General features: G+C 42.1%; 1 protein-coding gene across 1 annotated transcript in view; it reads left to right on the top strand.

Annotated features, from left to right (window-relative positions):
• HDAC9 (histone deacetylase 9) overlaps window positions 1–26016 on the top strand; it is a 547732-nt gene that overhangs the window by 377096 nt on the left and 144620 nt on the right. Inside the window, exons 14-15 of the mRNA XM_077811396.1 lie at window positions 8826–8959; window positions 21597–21717. Coding sequence (XP_077667522.1) covers window positions 8826–8959; window positions 21597–21717 — 255 coding nt within the window. The remainder of the gene's footprint in view (window positions 1–8825; window positions 8960–21596; window positions 21718–26016) is intronic.

Genomic DNA, 26016 nt, shown 5'->3' with positions numbered 1-26016 from the left:
GGGGAAGTGGGTGAGTGGGTTAATGACTGCAAGACAACATCCTCAGAGAAACGAGATAACAATTTAAGCATTTTTTCCTTCTCCAAAGATATCCTTGGTGTAGGATTCTCACTCTTGGAGAGTAAGAAGCTTGTAGATGTCCCAAAAGAAATGCGTATAAACCTGCAATGAGCAGCAGCAATAAAGCAAATGCCAATAGTGTGAGGAGGGAGTTGTTATTATAGATAATGCTGGGAGTGCTATAAGTGTGATAGGTGATAGGTGCTGCTCGGCATGGAGTCTGGGATAATACGTACACACAAGAGAGCTGAATTCGGGTTGCAGAGTCAACCTTAATTTTGGCATTTCCAAACCTTTGAATGCTTGACTTAAAACTGCCATTGGTCTGTGAGATGTGGGAGAGAACGCTATTAGCAAAATCCTGGGATTCAGAATAGTGTCATGCAAGCTCTGCAGTATTTAGGCACACGACTGTGAGCTAAAGATGGAGAATGATGGCATTGTCTGATGTATATTCATTTGGTCAGTTTATATCAGACTTCTGACATTTTTTATTTTAGATTGTTATGCTGTTTAATTTATTAGAACCCCTTCTCTTGAGCTTTGCTGAAGGTATTATTGTTCTCAATGACTTTTTATGGCTGTAGCTTCATAGAAAACATTGTTATCAAGATATTTGTTAGCCACAATTTAGGTGTCCCCCCATTGTTTCAAATGGTATTAAAAAAGTTCTTCCAGATAAGGAATTTTGGAATAGAATGAGATTTATGCAATCCTGACTAGGAGCAACTCACCTTTTCTGACACAAATGAAAGATAGATTTCTTTGGTCCCTTATCTTTCATTGCATGGTTGAGTGAGGTCACCATTCCATTCCGTCACCAAGGGCCAGATGCTAACTTCAGTTACATTGGTGTAAATCCTGAATAACTCTACTGGCCTCAGTGGATTTACACAAAGACATATGAGATCAGAATCTGGCCCAAGGCATTTCTTCTAGAAAGACAGAGTAACCGTCTTTTGCTAATGATCCACAGCAGCCTGCAATTGAAAACAGTTGTCTCTTCCTCTGTGGGGGTGGGGAGATTGTTGGCTGAATCCTGTTGGGGAAATCCTACAGGCTATTTTTAGCAGTGAGCGCTGCTGCTGCATTGTGGTATTGTACCAAACACATGTGCTTTGTGTCACTGAATTAGTTGCACATCCTAAATCAATTTAGATGCTTTCAGTAAATGAAAATGTGTATTTCAGTCTCTTTTTAAACCAAATAATCCTATTTAGAAGAAAATTATGCACTTGGTGGTGTGAATATCTTACCATTTAAAATTTTGGGGTGGATGTTTCCATCGTAAAATTATAGGAGTGACCCATTACCTCATCCAAACTGAACTGATTTTTTGATTTGGAGAAAATAACTCAATTACCATAAAAATTATATTTTTGTTTTACTCTGTATTAGAGAACATGCTAATGGAACATTATTGCCACCTCTAAAAATGTAATGTTTGCATAGTTATCTGCATTGCTAGGCATCATCAACCAATAGCCTCAAAATTGTCAAAGCCACATATGTCTATATCATTTCCAAAAAAGTTACTATTACACAGCACCTTTTAATTTATTTTAATAGTATTTTTATTTCTGTTGATTAGAATTGGGGTTACTCTGGGAGACCCTCTTGGGAACTAGCATAATCAGGACAAATCCCAGGGGGAGGGAGGGATACGTTTTATATGCCCTGATCCTGTAAAGACTTTGCAGATGCTTAACTTTAGGCACTGTGAGCAGAACCACTGAAATCAATGGGACTTAGGCACCTAACTTGCTTCGGTGATTTTTGAAAATCTCATTAGGTACCTACTTGCATCTTTAGGTGTCTAAATACCTTTTGAAAATCTGGCCATAGTACTTACCAGAGACATATGGTGTTAGTTAGTCTGAAAAAAATTGTGCTTTATTTTTAACCAAGTAATGCCCACTGGAAAGCTGTACACTGAGCATAAAAAATAAAGCTATATGGGCACAGAAGAGAGATGCATAGCATGTGAGTATGCAACTACATGAGTGTGCATTTGTTGGTTCTGAGAATTTATAAGCCCCGATGATGAAGCAGGAAAGCTTGTTAACTGTGAAATGCAAATAGTTGTAGAGAAAGGAAATTCTAAACTGTATCGGCAATGCCAGCAGAGCTTTTAAGCCATATTAGATGATTACCTCCAGATCTTGTTTTTTCCTTTTTTTTCCTTTAAAAGAAAACAAACCAGGTAAGTCAATACAAAAAGTTAGCATTAACGCACTTTTAAGTTTGTTAGATCAAGGATGCTCAATCAGCATGAACTTTGCTATGTTGCATATAGGTCGTTTTTCTTGCTCCTGTTATATGTAAACTTTACTAGCGTATTATCATTTTGTAGTGCAATCCTACATTCATACCCACTGAAGTGAATAGAAGATCTTCCAGCACAGGATCAGGTTTAAAGTGCACAGGATTGGTAATACAGAAGAATTAAGGTATCAGAAGCACCATAATTTGGAATGCTCTACCTTTTAAATAGAACCTTAACTTTGCATTGCCCATAGTGCAAACAGGCCCCGATTCAGCAAACCACTTAAGCTTGTGCTTAATTTACACATGTGCTGAATGATGTGTTTGAGTGCTTTGTTGAATCTGAACTTTAATTTTATATTTTCCTCCCTGGCTGACTGTTCAGAAACAGCAGGCTAATACAATTTTACCAGAAATGTATTGGCATCCTCAGTGATCACAGAATATCAGGGTTTGGAAGGGACTTCAGGAGGTCATCTAGTCCAACCCCCTGCTCAAAGCAGGACCCATCCCCAATTTTTGTCTCAGATCCCTAAATAGCCCCCTCAAGGATTGAACTCACAACCCTGGGTTTACCAGGCCAATGCTCAAACCACCTATCTATCCCTCCCCTGATGTTGGTGCATAAGAGGGATGTTTTAAGCGTTGAATTGTGTAATTTACCGAAGTTGTTAATTTCAGTCCCATCCAAATGCAAGGGGGAAAAAATCCAAAGTTTTTCCAAATGAAAAAGATCCAAAGTGGTTAGGAACATATTTTTTATTTCAGTCATTTCTGAGGGAAATACAAACACCAGAGTTAAAATAAATAAATAAAAATGACTTGTCAGTGTCTTTGTCTACACTACGAAATTAGGTCAAATTTATAGAAGTCAGTTTTTTAGAAATCAGTTTTATATATTCGAGTGTGTGTGTCCCCACAGAAAATGCTCTAAGTACATTAAGTACATTATCTCGGCGGAGTGCTTCCACAGTACTGAGGCTAGGGTCGACTTCCGGAGCGTTGCACTGTGGGTAGCTATCCCACAGTTCCCGCAGTCTCCACTGCCCATTGGAATTTTGGGTTGAGATCCCAATGCCTGATGGGGCTAAAACATTGCCATGGGTGGTTCTGGGTACATATCATCGGGCCCCCGTTCCCTTCCTCCCTCCATGAAAACAAGGGCAGACAATCATTTCGCATCTTTTTTCCTGAGTTACCTTTGCAGACACCATACCACGGCAAGCATGGAGCCCGCTCAGCTAACCGTTACCGTATGTCTCCTGGATGCTGGCAGACGCGGTACGGCATTGCTACACAGTAGCAGCAACCCATTGCCTTCTGGCAGCAGATGGTGCAAAAGGACTGGTAGCCGTCATCGTCGTGTCCGAGGTGCTCCTGGCCACGTCGGCCGGGAGCGCCTGGGCAGACATGGGCGCAGGGACTAAATTTGGAGTGACTTGACCAGGTCATTCTCTTTAGTCCTGCAGTCCGTCCTATTGAACCGTCTTATGGTGAGCAGGCAGGCGATACGGATTGCTAGCAGTCATATTGTACCATCTTCTGCCAGGCAGGCAAGAGATGAGGATGGCTAGCAGTCGTACTGTACCATCTTCTGCCGAGCAGCCATGAGATGTGGATGGCATGCAGTCCTTCTGCACCGTCTGCTGCCAGCCAAAGATGTAAAAGATAGATGGAGTGGATCAAAACAAGAAATAGACCAGATTTGTTTTGTATTCATTTGCTTCCCCCCCGCCCCTGTCTAGCGGACTCATTCCTCTAGGTCACACTGCAGTCACTCACAGAAAAGGTGCAGCAAGGTAAATCTAGCCATGTATCAATCAAAGGCCAGGCTAACCTTCTTGTTCCAATAAGAAAAATAACTTAGGTGCACCATTTCTTATTGGAACCCTCCATGAAGTCCTGCCTGAAATACTCCTTGATGTAAAGACACCCCTTTGTTGATTTTAGCTCCCTGAAGCCAACCCTGTAAGCCGTGTCGTCAGTCGCCCCTCCCTCCGTCAGAGCAATGGCAGACAATCGTTCCGCGCCTTTTTTCTGTGCGGACACCATACCAAGGCAAGCATGGAGGCCACTCAGCTCACTTTGGCAATTAGGAGCACATTAAACACCCACGCATTATCCAGCAGTATATGCAGCACCAGAACCTGGCAGAGCGATACCGGGCGAGTAGGCGACGTCAGCGCGGTCGCGTGAGTGATCAGGACATGTACACAGATTTCTCTGAAAGCATGGGCCCTGCCAATGCATGCATCATGGTGCTAATGGGGCAGGTTCATGCTGTGGAACACCGATTCTGGGCTCAGAAAACAAGCACAGACTGGTGGGACCGCATAGTGTTGCAGGTCTGGGATGATTCCCAGTGGCTGCGAAACTTTCGCATGCGTAAGGGCACTTTCATGAAACTGTGTGACTTGCTTTCCCCTGCCCTGAAGCGCATGAATACCAAGATGAGAGCAGCCCTCACAGTTGAGAAGCGAGTGGCGATAGCCCTGTGGAAGCTTGCAACGCCAGACAGCTACCGGTCAGTTGGGAATCAATTTGGAGTGGGCAAATCTACTATGGGGGCTGCTGTGATGCAAGGAGCCCATGCAATTAAAGATCTGCTGATATCAAGGGTAGTGACCCTGGGAAATGTGCAGGTCATAGTGGATGGCTTTGCTGCAATGGGATTCCCTAACTGTGGTGGGGCCATAGACGGAACCCATATCCCTATCTTGGCATCGGAGCACCAAGCCGGCGAGTACATAAACCGCAAGGGGTACTTTTCAATAGTGCTGCAAGCTCTGGTGGATCGCAAGGGACGTTTCACCAACATCAACGTGGGATGGCCGGGAAAGGTACATGACGCTCGCATCTTCAGGAACTCTGGTCTGTTTCAAAAGCTGCAGGAAGGGACTTTATTCCCAGTCCAGAAAATAACTGTTGGGGATGTTGAAATGCCTATAGTTATCCTTGGGGACCCAGCCTACCCCTTAATGCCATGGCTCGTGAAGCCGTACACAGGCAGCCTGGACAGTAGTCAGGAGCTGTTCAACTACAGGCTGAGCAAGTGCAGAATGGTGGTAGAATGTGCATTTAGACGTTTAAAGGTGCGCTGGCGCAGTTTACTGACTCGCTTAGACCTCAGCGAAACCAATATTCCCACTGTTATTACTGCTTGCTGTGTGCTCCACAATATCTGTGAGAGCAAGGGGGAGACGTTTATGGCGGGGTGGGAGTTGAGGCAAATCACCTGGCTGCTGGTTATGCGCAGCCAGACACCAGGGCGGTTAGAAGAGCACAGGAGGGCGCAGTACACATCAGAGAAGCTTTGAAAACCAGTTTCATGACTGGCCAGGCTACGGTGTGAAAGTTCTCTTTGTTTCTCCCCGCCCCTTGGTTCACTCTACTTCCCTGTAAGCTAACCGCCCTCCCCTCCTCCCTTTGATCACCACTTGCAGAGGCAATAAAGTCATTGTTGCTTCATATTCATGCATTCTTTATTCATTCAGCACGCAAATAGGGGGATGAGTACCAAGGTAGCCCAGGAGGGGTGGTGGAGGAGGGAAGGAAAATGCCACACAGCACTTTAAAAGTTTACAACTTTAAAATTTATTGAATGACAGCCTTCTTTTTTTTGGGCAATCCTCTGTGGCAGAGTGGCTGGTTGGCTGGTGGCCCCCTCACCGCGTTCTTGGGCATCTGGGTGTGGAGGTTATGGAACTTGGGGAGGAGGGCGGTTGGTTACACAGGGGCTGTAGTGGCAGTCTGTGCTCCAGCTGCCTTTGCTGCGGCTCAACCGTACACTGGAGCATATTGGTTTGATCCTCCAGCAGCCTCAGCATTGAATCCTGCCTCCTCTCATCACGCTGCCGCCACATTTGAGCTTCAGCCCTGTCTTCAGCCCGCCACTTACTCTCTTCAGCCCGCCACCTCTCCTCCCGGTCATTTTGTGCTTTCCTGCACTCTGACATTATTTGGCTCCACGCATTCGTCTGTGCTCTGTCAGTGCGGGAGGACAGAATGAGCTCAGAGAACATTTCATCACGAGTGCGTTTTTTTCCTTTGTAATCTTCACTAGCCTCTGGGAAGGAGAAGATCCTGTGATCATTGAAACACATGCAGCTGGTGGAGAAAAAAAAAGGGACAGCGGTATTTAAAAAGACACATTTTATAAAATAGTGGCTACACTCTTTCAGGGTAAACCTTGCTGTTAACATTACATACATAGCACATGTGCTTTTGTTACAAGGTCGCATTTTGCCTCCCCCCACCGCGTGGCTACCCCCTCAACCCACCCCCCTCCCCATGGCTAACAGTGGGGAACATTTCTGTTCAGCCGTAGGCAAACAGCTCAGCAGGATTGGGCTCCTCTGAATGTCCCCTGAAGAAAAGCACCCTATTTCAACCAGGAGACCATGAATGATATCTCACTCTCCTGAGGATAACACAGAGAGATAAAGAACGGATGTTGTTTGAACGCCAGCAAACATACACTGCAATGCTTTGTTGTACAATGATTCCCGAGTACGTGTTACTGGCCTGGAGTGGTAAAGTGTCCTACCATGAAGGACGCAATAAGGCTGCCCTCCCCAGAAACCTTTTGCAAAGGCTTTGGGAGTACATCCAGGAGAGCCGCAAATGCCAGGGCAAAGTAATCCTTTCACATGCTTGCTTTTAAACCATGTATAGTATTTTAAAAGGTACACTCACCGGAGGTCCCTTCTCCGCCTGCCAGGTCCAGGAGGCAGCCTTGGGTGGGTTTGGGGGGTACTGGCTCCAGGTCCAGGGTGAGAAACAGTTCCTGGCTGTCGGGAAAACCAGTTTCTCTGCTTGCTTGCTGTGAGCTATTTACAACCTCATCATCATCGTCATCATCTTCTTCATCCCCAAAACCTGCTTCCGTGTTGCCTCCATCTCCATTGAAGGAGTCAAACAACATGGCTGAGGTAGTGGTGGCTGAACTCCCTAAAATGGCATGCAGCTCATCATAGAAGCGGCATGTTTGGGGCTCTGACCCGGAGCGGCCGTTCGCCCCTCTGGTTTTCTGGTAGGCTTGCCTCAGCTCCTTAAGTTTCACGTGGCACTGCTTCGGATCCCTGTTATGGCCTCTGTCCTTCATGCCCTGGGAGATTTTGACAAAGGTTTTGGCATTTCGAAAACTGGAACGGAGTTCTGATAGCACGGATTCCTCTCCCCATACAGCGATCAGATCCCGTACCTCCCGTTCAGTCCATGCTGGAGCTCTTTTGCGATTCTGGGACTCCATCATTGTCACCTCTGCTGATGAGCTCTGCATGGTCACCTGCAGCTTGCCACGCTGCCCAAACAGGAAATGAGATTCAAAAGTTCGCGGTTCTTTTCCTGTCTACCTGGGCAGTGCATCTGAGTTGAGAGTGCTGTCCAGAGCGGTCACAATGGAGCACTCTGGGATAGCTCCCGGAGGCCAATACCATCGAATTGTGTCCACAGTACCCCAAATTTGAGCCGGCAAGACCGATTTAAGCGCTAATCCACTTGTCAGGGGTGGAGTAAGGAAATCGATTTTAAGAGCCCTTTAAGTCGAAATAAAGGGCTTCATCGTGTGGACGGGTGCAGGTTTACATCGATTTAACGCTGCTAAATTTGACCTAAAGTCCTAGTGTAGACCAGGGCTTAGACTTGGTTTTAAATCATGCCTTGAAATGAAAGACTAGCACTGAGCCCAATGACCAAAATACCCTAAAAGCTTCTTGCTCCCAAGATACAACTAAAATTGACATGACACTGAGAGTTGTTTGGTACTAAATTGTTCTGGCCTTGGATGTATGAGTAAACCAAATTCAAAGGGAGCCTTGCATTTGGACCTGACAGCAAAATTTGGTCATAAATTCATGCAGGGTATAACTCTTTTCTTTGATGAAAGAAGGGTTTTGGCTCCAGCTGCTGTGTTTGTACCACTCACTTAAATGTCATACGCAGCATGTTTAAAATCTACATTTTATTTTCTATTATGTTCAACACATTGAATCAAACTTTCAGGAGCTGTGTGAGTGATTTCCCCATAATCTGCAATAAATATATGCCCTTCCCATGCAACAAAAAATATTAGTTGAATAAACTGTAAATAAATGATTCATTAATTCAATTGAATTATGCTACTTATTCAAAACTGTTCACAAGGTACTTTTCAATATAATTCTTTGCAGATTACGTGGTCTGGTAGCATTATTTCTCAGTGATTCTACTTTTCTCTTCTATGCTCGACAAGATATTCTGTGTGTGTACAGTGTCTAGCACAATGGGAGCGTGGTCCATGACTGGGGACCCTAGGTACTGTCATAATAATTAATATGCACATTTGGGATCCATATTTTGATATGCCCAAAGTTAAGGGATGTTCAGATCTGGGAATTTGGTTTTGGTCAATTTGGGTATTAAATAAAATCTGTTCATGATGGAAGCACTATGTATAGAATAATATAACTTGTATTTCAGTTTTACTTCTATTTTCTTGTTGTATTGTCTTTATGCTGAAGGTGTTGTCTATGACAGTCTAATGCTGAAGCACCAATGCATGTGTGGCAACTATGCCAACCATCCCGAGCATGCTGGAAGAATACAAAGCATCTGGTCGAGGCTGCAAGAAACTGGGCTGCTAAACAAGTGCGAGGTAATAAAGACCAGGTAGCTTCAAACGGCAAAATAATAAATCCTAAATCTGTGTCACTTCTGTAATAATAGAATACATTGTCTCTATAATGATTGGTTGACATTACTAAAATATTGCACATTCTGATGCCTCCTTTCCTCTCCTAAAATGGGATCTGCACACTGACATTAATTTTTCCACCTGTAGTTGTGTAAATTTCTTCTACTTGTAATACCATAACATGAAATCCAGACTTCAGCTGTGTTCTCCACCTGGGGATACATAGAGAGAGATAATGTAAAGGATGGAAGGGATGGATGGATGGATGGATAGATAGATAGATAGTGATCAAAAGGGAGTTACAATCTTTCCAATAGGATCATTGTTTCTTCAGACAGCTAACAATTTCACTTTTGTAACAGCATAAGAACATTTGTGTTATTTATTAATCATCTCCATTGTCTTCATAATTGCATGCTTCACCTTGTCATGTTTCTGCATATAAAACTTGCTTTCATAAGCTTTTCTTATTGTCCCAGGAGTGAGATGGACATTGGGTCAGAAAATCAAGACACTTGAAGCCCAATTCTCCAGACAATATCTGGGCAACTTTGGAATTTAATGTATTTATATTTTAATTTCCTTTACATTTACAACATTGTTTAATATAAGGGAAGCTAAGCTCTGGAACAGGCTTCCGACAGAGGTTGTGGAATCCTTATTATAGGAGGTTTTTAAGAACAGGTTGAACAAACATCTGTCAGGGATGATCTAGGTTTACTTGGTTCTGTTTCCACACAGGGGTTGGGCTAGATGACATCTCAAGGTCCCTTCCAGCCCTACATTCCTATGATTGTGTATTAGTGCATAATAAGTTAATTAAAAGTGGACTGAAAACAGCCTACAGTCATCATTTTGCAAATCTTGGAAACACACACAAGGGGCTCAGTCTTGAAAGGCATTTAATGCCTCTTGAGAGGTGCTGAACATGCTCACATCTTATTGAAGTCCCTGGGAGTTGTGGGTGCTCACTGATTCTCAGGAGCAGGCCCTAGCAGACCTCAATGCACACTACTCCCATAAGTAAAGTTAGCAGGTGCTTACATTTTGCAGGATCAAGTCATTTCCTCGGCTCACATACTCTGTTTTTCACATTACAATTGTGTTGTTTACTAATATTTTTGCAAATCCACATGAACTAGCACTGTAGGTCACTTCTTCAGGAAACACTAACTATTCACAGAGATTTTTTGCTCTGTAGAGAACCGAGCACATAGAACTATGAAGTAACAAGCACTGTAATGGATTTGTTATATACACTAATTTAACAAAATGGCAACACTGTAACAGGCTGTTTTTTTCATTTGCTTTCATTTTTTTAATGTTTTAGTAGGCTGTGACTCGGCAAGGTCCTCAAGCACATGTGTAACTTCTAGCAGGAGTTGTTCCATCGATTACAATGGGTCATGAACACATGCTTAGTTAAGTGCTTTGCTAAATTTGAGGCCTAATTACTTTGCTGACTCAGGGTCATAGTGAACACAAAGGAACATAAGTAAGATGCAGTGTGGATTTTCGTTACATAATCTCTGCAGTAAAGAAGCTGACATTACTAATCAGTAAACTGTGTCGAATCTTGGAAAGGCAGCACCTATAATGTGGTATAAATTGATTCTTAGGTATAAGTGTCACATGCCTGAGGTACATTATAGTTCTGTAGTCCAGTAGTTTTCTGGAACCCTTGAAGTTCCAACGGCATATCTCATTACAACAGCATATCATGGAGTCTGCTTTTATTCTTCATATTACAGATGTACCTAAACTGAAACCCTGGATCCTGACACTCCCAGTCTTTGGAAAAGTTGGATTTATGTAAGCGGGGGAATAGTCCCGCTATTGTGGGGAATTGCACTACCCCTGTGAACTGGGCTAGCGAAAGGATCTGAGTCCTCGCTCCCACTTCCTTTACCCAGTGGCCTCCCTGCCCTTGAGGACTCCCCTTCCACTCTCCTGTCTGGCAGAGTCCTCATAATCTCGACAAGGCTGGGCCCAGGATTCCTGGGGGGCTCGATCCCCAACCCTGCTGCAGTCACCTAGGACAGGGGCTAGGGTGTCCCCACTCCGGGGTACTCTCTCTGCACTGGGCACTTCTCTGACCCACTGATTATTACATACAATTTGAAGCAAATGCAAGTTATTTAATCAACAATTAATTTTAAAAAGAATAAGGAAAAATGGGAAAGGCTAAAGGAAACACATCAACTCGCTCTGTGGCAGGGAACATCACAAACAGTGTTTCTGGAATGTCAGGGCAGTTCACAGTCTGTTCCGTGTAAGTCCCAGGCCTTCTTCTCAGGCCCTGGCTGTGCTGCAGGGATGCTGCGGGTTGGACACTTGCTCTGGTGGTGGCCACAGGCTCTAGGTAGCAGGGCCCTTCTTCCCAGCGTTGTCCCTGCCCTGTCAGGGTTACCAGTCCCCCTTCAAGTCTGGCCTGCAGAGCCTCCTGGCTGAGGTGTCTCCCTGTGTTGGGCCCACTTCCCAGGGTCCCCCCTAGCTCTCCACAGCTGCTCACGACACCCGGCTCCGGACTGCTGCAACCCCAGCTCCAGCTCCAGCTCGACTCTGTCTTAGCTACAGCTCCATTCTACCGCAGCACGGCTGCTGCTCTGCCTCCAGCTCCCTGGGCTGCTTCTCTGGCCCCTCTGGCTCTGGTTGCTGCAGCTCTTCTCCCAGGACAGGTCTGCTCTGCAGGCTGCTTCTGTGACTCTGCTCCCAGCACTGACCTGCTTCCTGGGCTGCTTTTCTGGCCCCTCTGGCTCTGGTTGCTGCAGCTCTGCTCCCAGGGCAAGTCTGCTCTCTCTGGACTGTGCCTCTGGCTGTGGGGCTGCAGCTCTGCTCTCAGGACAGGGTCTGCTCTCTCTGGGCTGTTTTTCTGGTCCCTCTGGATCTGGCACAGCTCTGCTCCCCAGCTCAGCTTGGGCCCCTGCTTTCTCCTTAGCTCGGCCGCACTCTGACTGACCCAGGCAAATCCAGCTCACACGGAGGACGGGACCTCCCTGGCCTCCTGACTCCCTGATTAGCCTGCCCGCCCTGTCATTCAGCCTGACCTGGAGCATTGGCCTCTCCATATTGTTCCTGGGGACTGGCAGTCTCAGGGTCCTGAATCCCCATGGACCCTTCCCCTTTGAGTACTGGGAGCTAGCAACTAAAACACCCCCACTGAATGTTAATAAGGGGGCAACAGTCCCCTTACATTTGGATAGAAATGTTATGAGTGGCCCCCTATCTACCTTTGTGATAAGCCAATCCCAAACCTTGGATCTGAACACTTCTAAAACTTTGGGAAATTTGGATCTGGAACTTTGTGGTTCAGACCCATACTGGAAAATGTACAGAATAATGCAACTGGCATGTTAACAGGTTACGTGAAGCTGCAACAAGCAGCGTGTAAAAAATAATCAGAGAGACATCTAAAAGAAAAAAGTCTTATTGTTTACAAACACTATCAAAGCAGCTGCCATAATAGTTGTCTGGTCATGTGTGGTCTGCATGGTTTCCTTTCTTTTGTATACACTGTTATGTAAATCATTAAGGTCCAGATTAAGATGCCCTAACTCTGATCTTATAGCACTTTACTTCACAAATCATCCCACTGATTAGTTCTCAATGTTAGCAAGGGTGATATAATGGGACCCCAAACATTTTATAGGTCTGAATACAATTAAAGGTAAAAAAAATGTTATGTTTTTATTATGTGTAATATTAGGCCAAAATAACCTTTTTCAGATTAAATATATAAGATTTTCCCCTACAATTTAGTTATTTTAGAAATTAAAATGTAGCCTTTCAGATCTTGTAGGATCTTGTAAGTTTGCAGGAGCTTTGAGGAAACAAAGCAGTTTAACTCAAGCTGCATTCAACTAATTTGGTACCCCTATGTGTTTCAAAGAAAGCATTTTGTGAAAGCTTACTTACCTTTTACAAATGACATTTCATAGCTTGTTGTATATTCATGTTTAATTATTTGAAGGAAAATGGCTTCTTTGTTGAAACTATTCAGAAATTGGTATTGTAATGGTTCCAGTGTAAAAATAGCCTTTTCATCCAATAAAGTGAAATCTGAGGGGATATAAATTTGAGGCGCTTTGATAGGGAGATGAAGGGAAGTGCACATTGCAGGTGTTTGTCTTGAACTTGTTCTGTGTCTCAAGAGAGGATTTCATTTGACAGTCCAGTCTGTCTTTTACTTTTCATGAACTCTAAGGCCCAGTTTCAGCAAAGCATCTTAAGGACATACTTAACATTAAGCATATGCTTAAGTCTAACCTTATTTAACAAAGCATTTGCAGCATTGGGCTACCCGTAGACATTTTAGCTGTTCATATAAAGATTTGCAAAAAAAATGTGTTGAATGGAGCAGGTGTTTGTTTGTTTTTTACTCCTTCCACTTTGCTTTTACTCCAAAATGGCTGGATCATTTCCCCATCAACTTAAAGAAAAGTAAGAATTCCCATTCAGCCCATGACCAAACCATGAAAATTTTAGTTTGAATGGTGAGTTTTAGAAAGTTATTAGTGACTGAAAACAGAGGGTTAGAATGGAATAATTTATACAGCATTTGCAATACTGGGGACTTTAATTTGTGTGTAAAACATTGACATAATATTTTCATATAAGATGAGCTGTTGCTTGTGCATTTATTGATGCACGTACTCTGCCTGACAAAGGTCTATGGACATAGGATAACTGAGTAAGTGTCATGTGATACATCAGAACTGAGCAACTGAAAGTTGCAGAGTGCTACCTAGCTGCTAGATTGGACTTTGCAATGTATCCTAAGTAAGGAGTGTTTTGATAATTGGGCCTACAGATTTACCCTAATTATTAGCTCAACTATGAGAAGTGACTGAAAGTTTATAAAATGACACAATAGCCCATCGCAATAAATGTTGGTGGGAAAATGTGCAAATGGGAGACAAAAAGATTGAATTAGTCTTTCTCCCTTTTGGGATCTCAAAAGAAAAGTCTTGGGGGTGGGTGGGGGAATGAAGAAGAAGAAGTTGTCTGCCAGCAACCACTGCAGCAAGTTTCAACATCATGGCTGCCACCTGCACCATCTCGTGGGACACTGGGATCTTCTTTAACACTGCTGGGCCTCTGTCATTCTGATCCTGAAAGATGGCCTGACCAGGCTGGGCCAGAGAGGGGAAACCAGAAGACATCATCACCTCCACCGGCTTTGGCTAAACCTGAACCACACCTGGGATGTGAAACTTTGTCATTGCCGCGCTTCATGTGTCGTTTTTCTTCCCCACTGTGAACCTAGGTCCCCGTGTATTCACATACTACACACTACAGCAAGGATATTTATACAGAATATGCCCTGTGAGGTATCATTTGAAAACTAATAACACACTGGTCAGTAATATCATTATAAAATGAATGTAACCACATCATATGTAAAGTTATGAATGGTCTCTGTGTAATGTTAGTAGAACATCTTTAAAACCAGACGGCCTAACCCAGGTAAAAGTAATAAACAGGTTTGTCATAAACAAAGGAATGTGGGTTGACCTCAGTTCATATATTAGCAAAAACAAAGCCATCAAGCTAAATGAGCAGGGGTTATCCTGAAACTGTACTCGAGAGAAAGAGAATGAACATGGTTCCTGCATCCCAGAGAGACACAGGAGACTGATTCACCAGGAGACCTTCCTGACTTTTAGGACAAAGACAATTCCTTTGGAACATAAGGGTCAAAGAGAGACTCCATCTTTATCTGACACCTGAGGAGACAAAGAAACCTAGAGCTTTGTGGTCCCTGTGTTGGGTCCTGGCCAGAGCATCTGGTCAGCCATGTTAAGTTAGGTCTTAGTCATTAGAAAGTGTATTTTTACTTTTGTTCATTTGTTCACCCATTCTAGCTTCAATCCCTTCTATTTGGTATCACTTAACCTATGTTAATAAACTTGCTTTATTTTTACTATAATCCAGCTCAGTGCCCTGTTTGAATTGAAGAGATTGTTCACTCCAGTTAAAATGATAAACTGCACTTTTATCTCTTTTAAGGCTCAATGAACCTTACTACTTCTCTGAGTGTTCCAGGAGAGGGCTCAAGACTTCCGGGCAGATGGAAATTTGGGAGTTTGAGTGTACAGCAAGTAGTCACCGAGGCTGCTGGAGATCAGGGTAGAGCTGTTGTATTGTAGGCAGCCTGCTGGGGTCAGAGTGCTGAATCAGTGTTGCACAGCGCACACAGAGACACAGGGAACTATATGCTTGTCTGCTGGCTGTTGGTGTGCAGGCTGTGAGCACAGCAGCAGAGCATTTAAGGCACCTGGGTTTACAGAGCACACGGTGACACAACCTCTCACTGGTCTGGGTTGCACCCCAAAATATTACACTCACCTTATTTCTTCTCTTTTCATTCCTTCTCCATTTGTCTTCTGCCTAGTCAGAGTCTGACTCAGTCAGACAAGACTGTATATATTGCAACACTGCTGTAAGCCTGCAATCAAAGAGGCAGTTAAAAGCAATTCCCTAAACAGCCTGATGTTGGCACAAATTTGCTAATTTTCAGAGTGACTAATACAACTGTGTGCCATGCACGTGTTTATTCCAGCAGCAAGGTTGCAAGTGAATATCAACGCAAGAGACAGAAGCTGCATCTTTTATCTTTGCTATTCTTTTCTTTCACCTCTTGTGTGTGTTTGTCTTGTTTTGTCTTCTAGGAAATACGTTTGGATTTTAACAACTCCAACCCATCTCAACTAACTTTTTCTCTTTTCCGCAAAGGACAATTACTACCATCTAAGAGGCTGTCAGACTAGGGTTATTTCCTTCCAAAGACTCTAAAAAGTTAAGAAGATTTTTAGTAGTGTACTTGCCATGGCGCTAAGCAGACTAAAAGCTCTATACACCAAACCCCGAACCTTATTTAAAACTATTTAAAGTTGGACAGTGAAAGGGTCATGTTGACACCTTTAACTCTTTGTCCCCATATAGTCCATCAAAATTAATACCATCAGGGCAGTGCAGAATTGTGCTGCCTCAGGAGCCAGAATAGTGACTGAATTGTGACTCACAAATAACAGACTGATTACTGCTTCCCACTTGCTTCAGTGTGGGGAATAAGTTGTACCAACTCTTTTGCTGGCACAGAAGAGTACATCCCCAAATGTGCTGGCTCAGCTACACTGGCTGGCACGTGGGGGGAAGAGAGTAGAGACAAGGCTGCAGCTATTCCCCCCCTCCCTAGCATGAGATGGGAAGTAGCGACCCAGCCATAGGTGGCACATACCTCTTGTGTTTCGGGGAGGCTGACGCGAGTGCTGGAAGCTCCCTAAAAGTGGGAGGGCCACCGGTGCCTGGACTGTGGCCCTGCCCCCTCTTTAGCCCAAGGCCTTGCCCTCTCTTGGCCTCCTCCCCCGAGGCACCACCCCCACTCTGCCCTGAGGAACCTCTCCCTCCTCCCCCAAGGCCCCCCTGCCTACTCCTTCCTCCCCTGAGCCCCCCACTCCTCTCCACCCCTCCCCCGAGGCCTCCCCACCCACTGCTTGCTCCTCTCTGCCCCATCCTGCCTTAAGGTTGAGCAATGGGGGAGAGGCGGTGGAAAGGTGCAGCAGCGGGCGGGGGGACGGCCTCAGAGGAAGAGACCGAGTGGGGGCAGGAAGAGGCAGAGCAAGGGCGAGGCCTCAGCGGGAAGAGGTGCCGTGCGGGTGGGGCCGTGAGGGAAGAGGCTGAGCGGGAGAGGGGCCTCGGGGCGGAACCCCGGTCTGGGTGCCGGTGGTTCACATGGCACTTCTCAGGAGCGTCCGGCAGTGACACTCCACAGGCAGCAGGACTGCACACCTCCAAAGGGAGGTTTGCCACATCTGGCATTTCTTTCCCCGTTTAGGGAGGCTTAGCCTCCTCACGCCTCTTATACACGCTGCCCATGGACCCGGTCCTGGCTGCTCTCTCAGCTCACAATGTGACCTGCAGTGCTTTCACAGGGGATTAAGGAGATGTTTTATGCTGTCGGGGTCGGTACTACTGCCTTACTACATGGCTGCGTTGGCCAGTTCATGAGCTTTAACTTTCTGGGGGAGGAGAAGAAGTTTTGTTAAAGAAGTCTGAGACTCCTGGATTATTTTTATTATTGAACTTTGAAATAAAGATTCCTTCTTCATAATCTCACTTTAACTCTAAAGGAGACACAAAAGGCAAAGGTGCAAGTAGGAGAGTGATAGGGCATCAGGAGGGAGAGCTGTATGGGCACTTTAAAAACATTTTTTTTTAATGACAAACGCATTCACATGAGATACCGAAAGACCAGGAAAGACGAAGGTATGTGCAGAGCAACAAGAACATGTCTTTGTGTGCATGTGTTTTTAAGAGAAAGATACGCACATATGAGAGCAAGAGCAAGACCCTGATGTGCTAACTGGGCAATAGGTCATTTTAGTGTGTGTGTTTTAAGGAACTGAGAGAGAATTTAACCACTGTGAAAAATCCCAAGAAAGATGAGAAAACTATGAAGACCATTAGTTTGTTTGTTTGTTTATTTGTATATTTGCAGACTAGAGAACCTAGTGGAATTTTAGAGGAAGCAGATCCCTCCATGTCGCTGTGATAAAGGAACTGCTTATACTGAGAGATTTGAGTGATAAATATTGTTTAATCCATGTTATCAATTATTTTTAGTTTAATACAACGGAGAAGATATAGGCCCCTCCAATTCTGGCTGATTCTAGGGTGGACATTTCCCGTTACCCAACTTCAATATTCTACTCCCTTGACATATGCATACCTCCAAGCTGATGTCAGTGAGGGAACTAACCATGATGGGGAAGCAGAATATCGTGGAGTTCAGAGAAGAGAAGTTTGCCCTTGCTGTGGATCTACCCCAAAATGAGCCCTTTCAAGTTCTCCATAATACAAAACCAATGCAATCCATCTGCTCTGCTACATTATTGCTAATTCCTTAACAAAAGTGTACTTTATCATGATTTTACATCTTTTACTGTATTTTACTAAAGGTTGAGATACCTTCAGGGCCAATCAGAACTAATTAGGACATTACATTGGCCATATTTCAGACCTTGAAAGTATTAGGGGACACAGATAAAGCAGTTCACATCTCTCTGTTTATCCCCCAACAAATAAATTATATTTGTGTATACTTAAAGATACAGAAATGCCTATATTATGCTGTCTGACATCTTGTGGCCTATGCGGACTTAAAACAGGAACTTTGCACCATTGGAAAAACTGAGACTACAAATTTTATAATGGGGTTACAGCATTTACTTATATAACCTTGGTAGGTCTTGACATATTGGACCTCAAAAACTTGACATTATTCTGACCTGAGTCCTGAGTAGTTGGAGTTTGGGTACTATAGAAATTGGCTTTACAGGCAAAAGGTTATAACAATTAATGGCAGTTAAAAAAAACCCTAACCCTCTTAAATATTTCTAAAATAGTTTATCTATAATCTGTGGGCTTGTCTACATGAACATTTAGTTAGCAGCAAGCTGGGGTATGAATCTACCCTGCACTAGCTTGCCGCACATTAACTGTGTGGAATCTTCTGACACTCACTAACAGTTCTTTAGTGCACTGCGATCTAGTCCCATTTCAAAGTGAAGTAGATCAAAGTGCACTAGGGGCTAGTCTAAAGTACTATGGTAAATAGATCTAACTTACGCAACTTCGATTACATGAATAACATAACTGAAGTCGACGTAGTTAGAGGCACTTACCGCGATGGCTACACTGAGCTGTGTCGACGGGAGAATGTCTCCCAGCGACTTCCCTTACGCTTCTCGGGGAGGTGGAGTACTCAAATCGATGGGAGATTGCTCTCCGATTGATTTAGTGTGTCTTCACTAAACCCACTAAATCAACACTCGCTGCATCGATTGCAGCAGGGCCGATCTACCCGTCAGTGTAGACATGCCCTAAGGAACTGTTAGTGTGTGGCAGCAGTGTTCACTTGGACAGTTGTTGCATGGCAGACTGATGTGGGGTGGATTTAAACCCAGACTTGCTGCAAACTGAATGGGCATGTGGACAAGCCCTCTATGTGATCTAACTGTATGAACATGCAGTGTAAATGGTATATGGGCACGTAGTTGAGATGACCTGCTTATTGCACTTGGGCCTTTGCCACTTGTGACTAATACAGCCATTCCAAGCTCATTCTGATAAAACATTGACACCACATCTGTTTATCTATCTGATTAGAAAACATTTTTAGCTGACCTAAGAACTATCCTTCCCTCCCTATCTCTGTAGAGAATTGTGTACATATGTTGTGAAACAATTGATAGAAATATATACAATTTTTAGAGAGAATGGATGAATGAACAAATCTTACCAGTCACCATGCTTGTGAAGAAAAAATATTTTTATCATTGACTCCACGCAGAAACATAATGTGCTGATTTTGATTGTAGAACATTGTGTCAAAAGGATGTGAAGGTGCTGCTACAAAGTCTCACGTGAGACTGGAGAGGCCTGGAGAACTTGGAGATGAAAAAAGAGCTGATGTCATTTAGTCCATGGATTGTTCCCTAAATTTTATTTTCCATTGCTGTGTCCAGTCTAGTTTTAAATTATGCACCAAATAGGATTTCCACCATTTCCTTTTGGAGACTATTCCACAGTCCCCTAGATCTAGTTTTTAGGGATATTTTTCTGATTATTCAGAAAAATTTGCCTCTGCTTAACTTAGTATAAATTATGCCCAGTCTGGTTGGACCATCCTAGACACCTCTTTTCCCTCAAAACTTGCTCTCTTCAAATGTACTTAGGGCCCTACCCAATTCATGGTCCAGTTTGGTCAATTTCATGGTCATAGGATTTTAAAAATTGTAAATTTCATGATTTCAGATATTTAAATCTGAAATTTCATGGTGTTGTAACTGTAGGGGTCCTGACTCAATGCTGAAGGCAGCAGCACAGAAGTAAGGGTGGCATGGGATGGTATTGCCATCTTTATTTCTGCACTGCTGCTGGCTGGGTGCTGCCTTCAGAGTTGGGTGCCTGGCCAGCAGCCACTGCTCTCCAGCCTCCCAGCTCTTAAAACAGCACAGAAGTAAGGGTGGCAATACTGCAACCCCACTACAATAACCTTGCAACACCCTGTATGATCCTCTTTTGGGTTGGGACCCCAGTTTGAGAAACGCTGGTCTCCCCCGTGAAATCTGAACTTTTGTGTACTTTTATCCTATACTATACAGATTTCACGGGGGAGACCAGATTTCACAGTCTGTCACAGGTTTTTCATGGCCGTGAATTTGGTAGGACACTAAATATATGTAATTGTTGCATTTGTGCCCTGGTGAAGAGAAGAGTTTAGTGTTTTGCAATGTGTGTGTGTGTGTGTGTGGGGGGGGGGGGTTATGTAATACTGAGTGCTAGAAATTTACCTCCAGGAAAAAAAAAGTTCCGAAATGGAAATTATCCAAAAGAAGAGTCATCCAAAGCATGGAAGTACATACTTTGAAAAATGACTCCATGAAAATAGCATGGGGGTTACATGTGTATTGTCCCTCAGTAAATTTCATATCTATTTACTTACATACAGAACATATTTGATGGGTGTAGATCCTCAGCCTGAGTTATGACAGTGTGCACCAGCTGAGGATTTGACCCATGCTGTTTCCAAATGTCAACACTGCAAATAAAACCGGGGATTTTTAAGTTGAGCTGTTTTCTTTCTGCTTCTACAGTAATAAAGATATTGTGATCAGAACTTGCTGCTGATTATGCATGAACAAGAATAAAATCCATTTCACTCTGCTGTAGCTGTATCAACTGTGTGCAGTACTAACAGGAGAAGAAAGTAGTAAATGCTTATTTATGTCACTGTAGTAAGCAAATATAACTAAATACACACAGGGAGCAGCTCTGTTGAGTAAGCAAGTGTCATTTTTACAGTTTTTTTAACTGACTGTACTTTAATGGAGCTAGAAGAATAGTCCTTGAACTAGAAGAATAGTTCCCATAGCTGTACGGGAAGGGTAACAGCTGGGTAAGTATTTAAAGGGCCAAACTCCAGTTACAATATGTAAGGAAGCAATACAAATAAAAAAGAGGCAGCAAATGAATCTGAGTCTGGCAGAATGAAACTCTATGGAGACCAACCCTAAATTCAAGAAAAAAAGTACTTTTAGCTTCCTTTAAATGTATGATTTTTATATTTTCCTTTCTAGAAGAATAAATTGATACTGTGGTAAGTAATAGTGGCCCTAGCAAAACACAGTGATCTTTATTTCAAAATTCATCTGTGGCTTCCAGGTGTGAATACACTGTTTTCTTTAATACACAGATATTCAAAGTGGATTGGGTTCTATAGAAAACACATTTATATTTGTTTTCTAACACTTATTGGCTTGTAAGAAAGAGAGAGAGAGAGACTTCTATTTTTTCTTATGTGAAATACTGTATCTTGCCAACTATAAGTTAAGACTCAAGCACAGCATTTGTGATAAACCACACATGCATTTGTTTTTCATCTACTATACTTTAATAAACAAATCAGTGTCACATTCCTGCATGACGCAATTTCAACCCATTATTAATCATACTAAATGTTATTTTGGACCTTTACTTTCCCCCCCTAAATATTGTCAGTGGAATATTGTAGGCCTCTGCTGTTTTCTTTCAGCGAATTCGAGGTCGAAAAGCCAGTCTGGAGGAAATACAGCTGGTTCACTCTGAACATCATTCACTGCTATATGGCACCAGCCCCCTGAACAGACAGAAGCTGGACCCCAGGAAACTCCTAGGTCTGTACAGGCCTCTATTCTATTGAGAACAGCACATTCCAGCACTGTCATTAGTCATAGCTGGTGTCAGTTTAAAATACTTGGCAAGCAGTGTGACAAAAATTCACTTTTTCCAAATGCATTGCTAAGTGAAATGAGAATGTTACAGTGGAAGCCAATATACGTTAGTAAAATGCACTGGCTGGAAAACAACAATGGAAGTTTCTCCACATTTGCTTTTACATCATTTTAATATTAACCCTTTAAGTCATTTCCGCCAGAAGTCAGTAACTATGGAAATTTGGAATGCAATAGATCTTCTATTTCTTTATGTCCTTGATCTAAAAATAAGAGTTAAAAATACACTTGCTTGTCAAAACTGTTCTTCTGCTGTTCTCATTCATTTTATTTATTTTAATCTTTATTTCGGTCGGGTTGAATATAGATACCATTCATCAGATTTTGCTGATAATTGAACTTTGTGTAATTGTGCAGTATGCAGTGTATAGTATCTTTGAGTAACATAAAATCATATTTAAAGTTTTAAATGGTTTTAATGGATATGTAAAAATAAAAACAAGCTATCAGCACTGATGCGTCTCAAGAATTATATTCGGATGCACGGTCATTGCTGAGCATATACTTTAATTTTAGGAACGGTAGGGTTAGATTCAAATCTCAGATAGGTAGTGCACAAGGCAAAGTATCTTGACAAACCTACAATAGTGAATGTTGCACTCTACACATTAGAGTTCTTAGCTACTATTATTTCACCCAGTATAAGACATGGAGCTTTATATTTATAACATGCCCTTCCCCTCAAAAGCTTTTTTTCCCCCAGAGATTCATTATAACTATTTCTACAACTACATTAAAACTACATTAAAATAGAATACATTAAAATAGAATCACTTCTAGACCCCTGAAGATTTGAAATATTTCATTGAGACTTTATCATTTTGATAAAAAGAAAAGGAGTACTTGTGGCACCTTAGAGACTAACCAATTTATCTGAGCATAAGCTTTCGTGAACTACAGCTCACTTCATCCAAATAAATTAGTTAATCTCTAAGGTGCCACAAGTACTCCTTTTCTTTTTGCGAATACAGACTAACAGGCTGTTACTCTGAAACCTATCATTTTGATCAATTTCGTTTTGACATTTGTACTGTATTAATTGTAATATGTTATATACCCACAATATTAAACATTATATGTAATTAGGTTTGGCAGAATTTGAATTTTTTTATAATTTTGAGGGATAATAGTGTTTATTTTTAAGCTTCTTTATTTTTATTGATTTAGATTTTCAGAGTTGCAGGAAATTATGGGGAAAGTCACACAATGGGGGTCAGACAATAATTATTTAATGTCAGTACATGTTGAGATTAAAAATGTTAAAGCTTTATAACTGTTAAAACACAAATTGTCATCATCACGTCAAAATATACAAAGTAAATATCCTTAAATCAAATTCTAATAAGTTCTCAATCATCGTTTTTCTTACTTTACCTAGCTGTAAATATCAATTATTATGGATGGAAATATTTTTTTCATTGATTTGTGTGATACAGTGTAAATCAGTGCTTATTAACATTCACTGATAAAAATGTACACCTTCCAAGCCTTAATGTAATGTAATATAATGAATTAATATATAAATGTCAAAGCAAAATAAATTGAGATTATAAAGTCTACGTGAAATATTTCCCATTGAAAATTTCATGAAATCAATAAGTTCCTGCAGAGCATTTCAATTTCAACAAAACTGCATTTTTTTGACAGAAAACTGTTCTGTTGAAATATTTTTGACTAGCTCTACCATTTGGCTTCATGTGCTAACTTGAAGGAAAGATGATGGTTGACAAAATCATACACTCTTTTGTTCCCCACCCTCATCGACCGTTCACACAGTCATGCACAGTAGACACTTTTCAGTGGAACACCGCAGACCGTAGAGCTGGTGGAAACAACAGATTTATATGGCATTAAACTGTTTCATATTCAGAAATATCCAAACCTTTCTCTGTAGCTTAAAAATAAAAAAAGATACCGCTTAGGGCGCTACTGTTAAAAGTGACTTACAGGAGATGGGGTAAATCTAGCATGAGAAATGGAGTACTAGCTAATTAAGTGCGTGTTTTACAAATTACATATTAAATCCCTGATTCAGGAAAACATCTCTCTTCAAAAAGGGTGCTTAGCCACATACTTAAGTCCTGATAAATCAATGGGATTTAAGCACACGGTTATAGTTAAGCAGGTGCTTAAGTGCTTTCCTGAAGAGGGATGGATTTATCCACGTGGTTACATTTTTCCTGAATCAGGGTCTAAGAGTTCAGTTATTACAAATGACCATTTTACAATTTATGTAACTTTTTTAGAAATTATGTAACTTTGCACTATTCAGACGTTAAGCTTTTGATTACTCATGTTTCACTACAGTGTGTTAAACAACATGGCATGTTGCATTACATCTTGATGTGATGCAAATTAATACAGGAGATGATGTGTCATATTACGTTATGGTTTAATGTGACAGGAAACACCATTTCAACCCTCTTTTAACATGCAGAACAACCAGTCATTTCCATGTAGATCCCACAAGTTCAGTGTGAATTTTTTCTCTCCTGCCGTCATTATGAAAATGTTTCTAAAAAAGTAAAGTTTCCAATTACCACAAATTTGTAAATGTGAAAAATTTGCTGTCAGCTCATATGCTTCATTTTAAGTGGAACAAAAAGATACATTTAGACAGCATATGTAAGTATGTTACAATTTTTGTGCATTCCTATGTGATCACTTAGCAATACCCTCTTCAATCTGAGGGTTGATATTGGAAAACAGTTCAGGTCCCCAAACCTCCCTTGTGTTCTGCAAGCTTTCATCCAGTATTACTAGATTGTCCATCTTTCCACAAAGTCCTGTTTTGCTGCTGCCTCTTCTTTTGCTCACCAAAGCCTCAATCCTGCACTGTGAATCACTCACACAGACTGCAGCATCCATGTGGATTGCTGACGTGGCACTTAATTTTGCATCATAACCCTCTCCTCCAAACAGTTTCCTTTGTATGAGAGTTCATCAGAGAATCCTTTCCTTTGTGGTCTTACATATCAGAAAAGGGAATCTTTGTGATTCTCCTATTTTAATATTCCTTTATTTGTGCTCTATATTGTATCCGTGACTAATGGAGTAGGCTGCTGAAACACCATATTCCTCAGATCTTCTCCTGATGGTCATTTTCTTCAAGTGTTTGGCTCTCAATCTTACAAGACCTGTTCTGATGCAAGACTGAAGAACTTATTGTGAAATTTTCACTCTCCTTCCACCTTATCTGGTATATTCAAATCCTTTTTTTTTCCTTTGATACATTTTGTGAAAAATCAAGTAGTAGGCATTTGCCAAGTACTTTTGAATCTTTCCAAATATCATTAGGACCTCTTGAATTGTCTCATTTTGAACATTTTTACTGCTGGTTTTGGGTTGCTTTTTTTGGTGTGTCTTTTTGTTTTGTCAACAAAGCTGGAGGTTCTTTCATTGCTATGACGATCATTAGGTGACCGTCCTATTCCCTCTTCGCAAAACCTTTTCATACTGTTCTTTCAAAGAGATCTTGATGTTTTTCCTGTTCTGTTATCACTTTGCTATCTGCTTCTCTGACAATTGTGCAATAGGGAATGAGTGTTTCTGGTAAATTTCTTGATGTGTTGAAAAGTCTTTGTACATATTTTCCCCTGTGTCAATACTTCAGTGTTGAATACTGTCTGTTGATGGATTTCTACATCTTGCTTCACCATCTGCTCTCTTTTCGTGACAATTCCTATATGCATCTAGGATTAAGATATCTGGGAATTCATCTTTCCTCTCTCACGTTCCATCAGTTAGCCACTGGATTTCTTGAAAAAAATTCTAGTTATACAATGTTTTCAAAATGTCATCCTTTATCTCTCATGAAACTTTAGTCACCCCCTCCTAATAGAATCATAGAATCATAGAATATCAGTGTTGGAAGGGACCCCAGAAGGTCATCTAGTCCAACCCCCTGCTCAAAGCAGGACCAATTCCCAGTTAAATCATCCCAGCCAGGGCTTTGTCAAGCCTGACCTTAAAAACCTCTAAGGAAGGAGATTCTACCACCTCCCTAGGTAACGCATTCCAGTGTTTCAGCACCCTCATAGTGAAAAAGTTTTTCCTAATATCCAATCTAAACCTCCCCCACTGCAACTTGAGACCATTAATACTTTGACAGCACCTCAAATCTGTTATTTTTAATTATGTATTTTTTAGTGCCCTTTCCCAGACTTTTCCATCATCTCCTCA

The sequence above is a fragment of the Eretmochelys imbricata genome, chromosome 2 (genome assembly GCF_965152235.1).
Source record: "Eretmochelys imbricata isolate rEreImb1 chromosome 2, rEreImb1.hap1, whole genome shotgun sequence".
NCBI lineage: Eukaryota > Metazoa > Chordata > Testudines > Cheloniidae > Eretmochelys > Eretmochelys imbricata.
The sequence above is the reverse complement of the archived record's forward strand: the minus strand, read 5'-3'. Positions and strand labels throughout refer to the sequence as shown.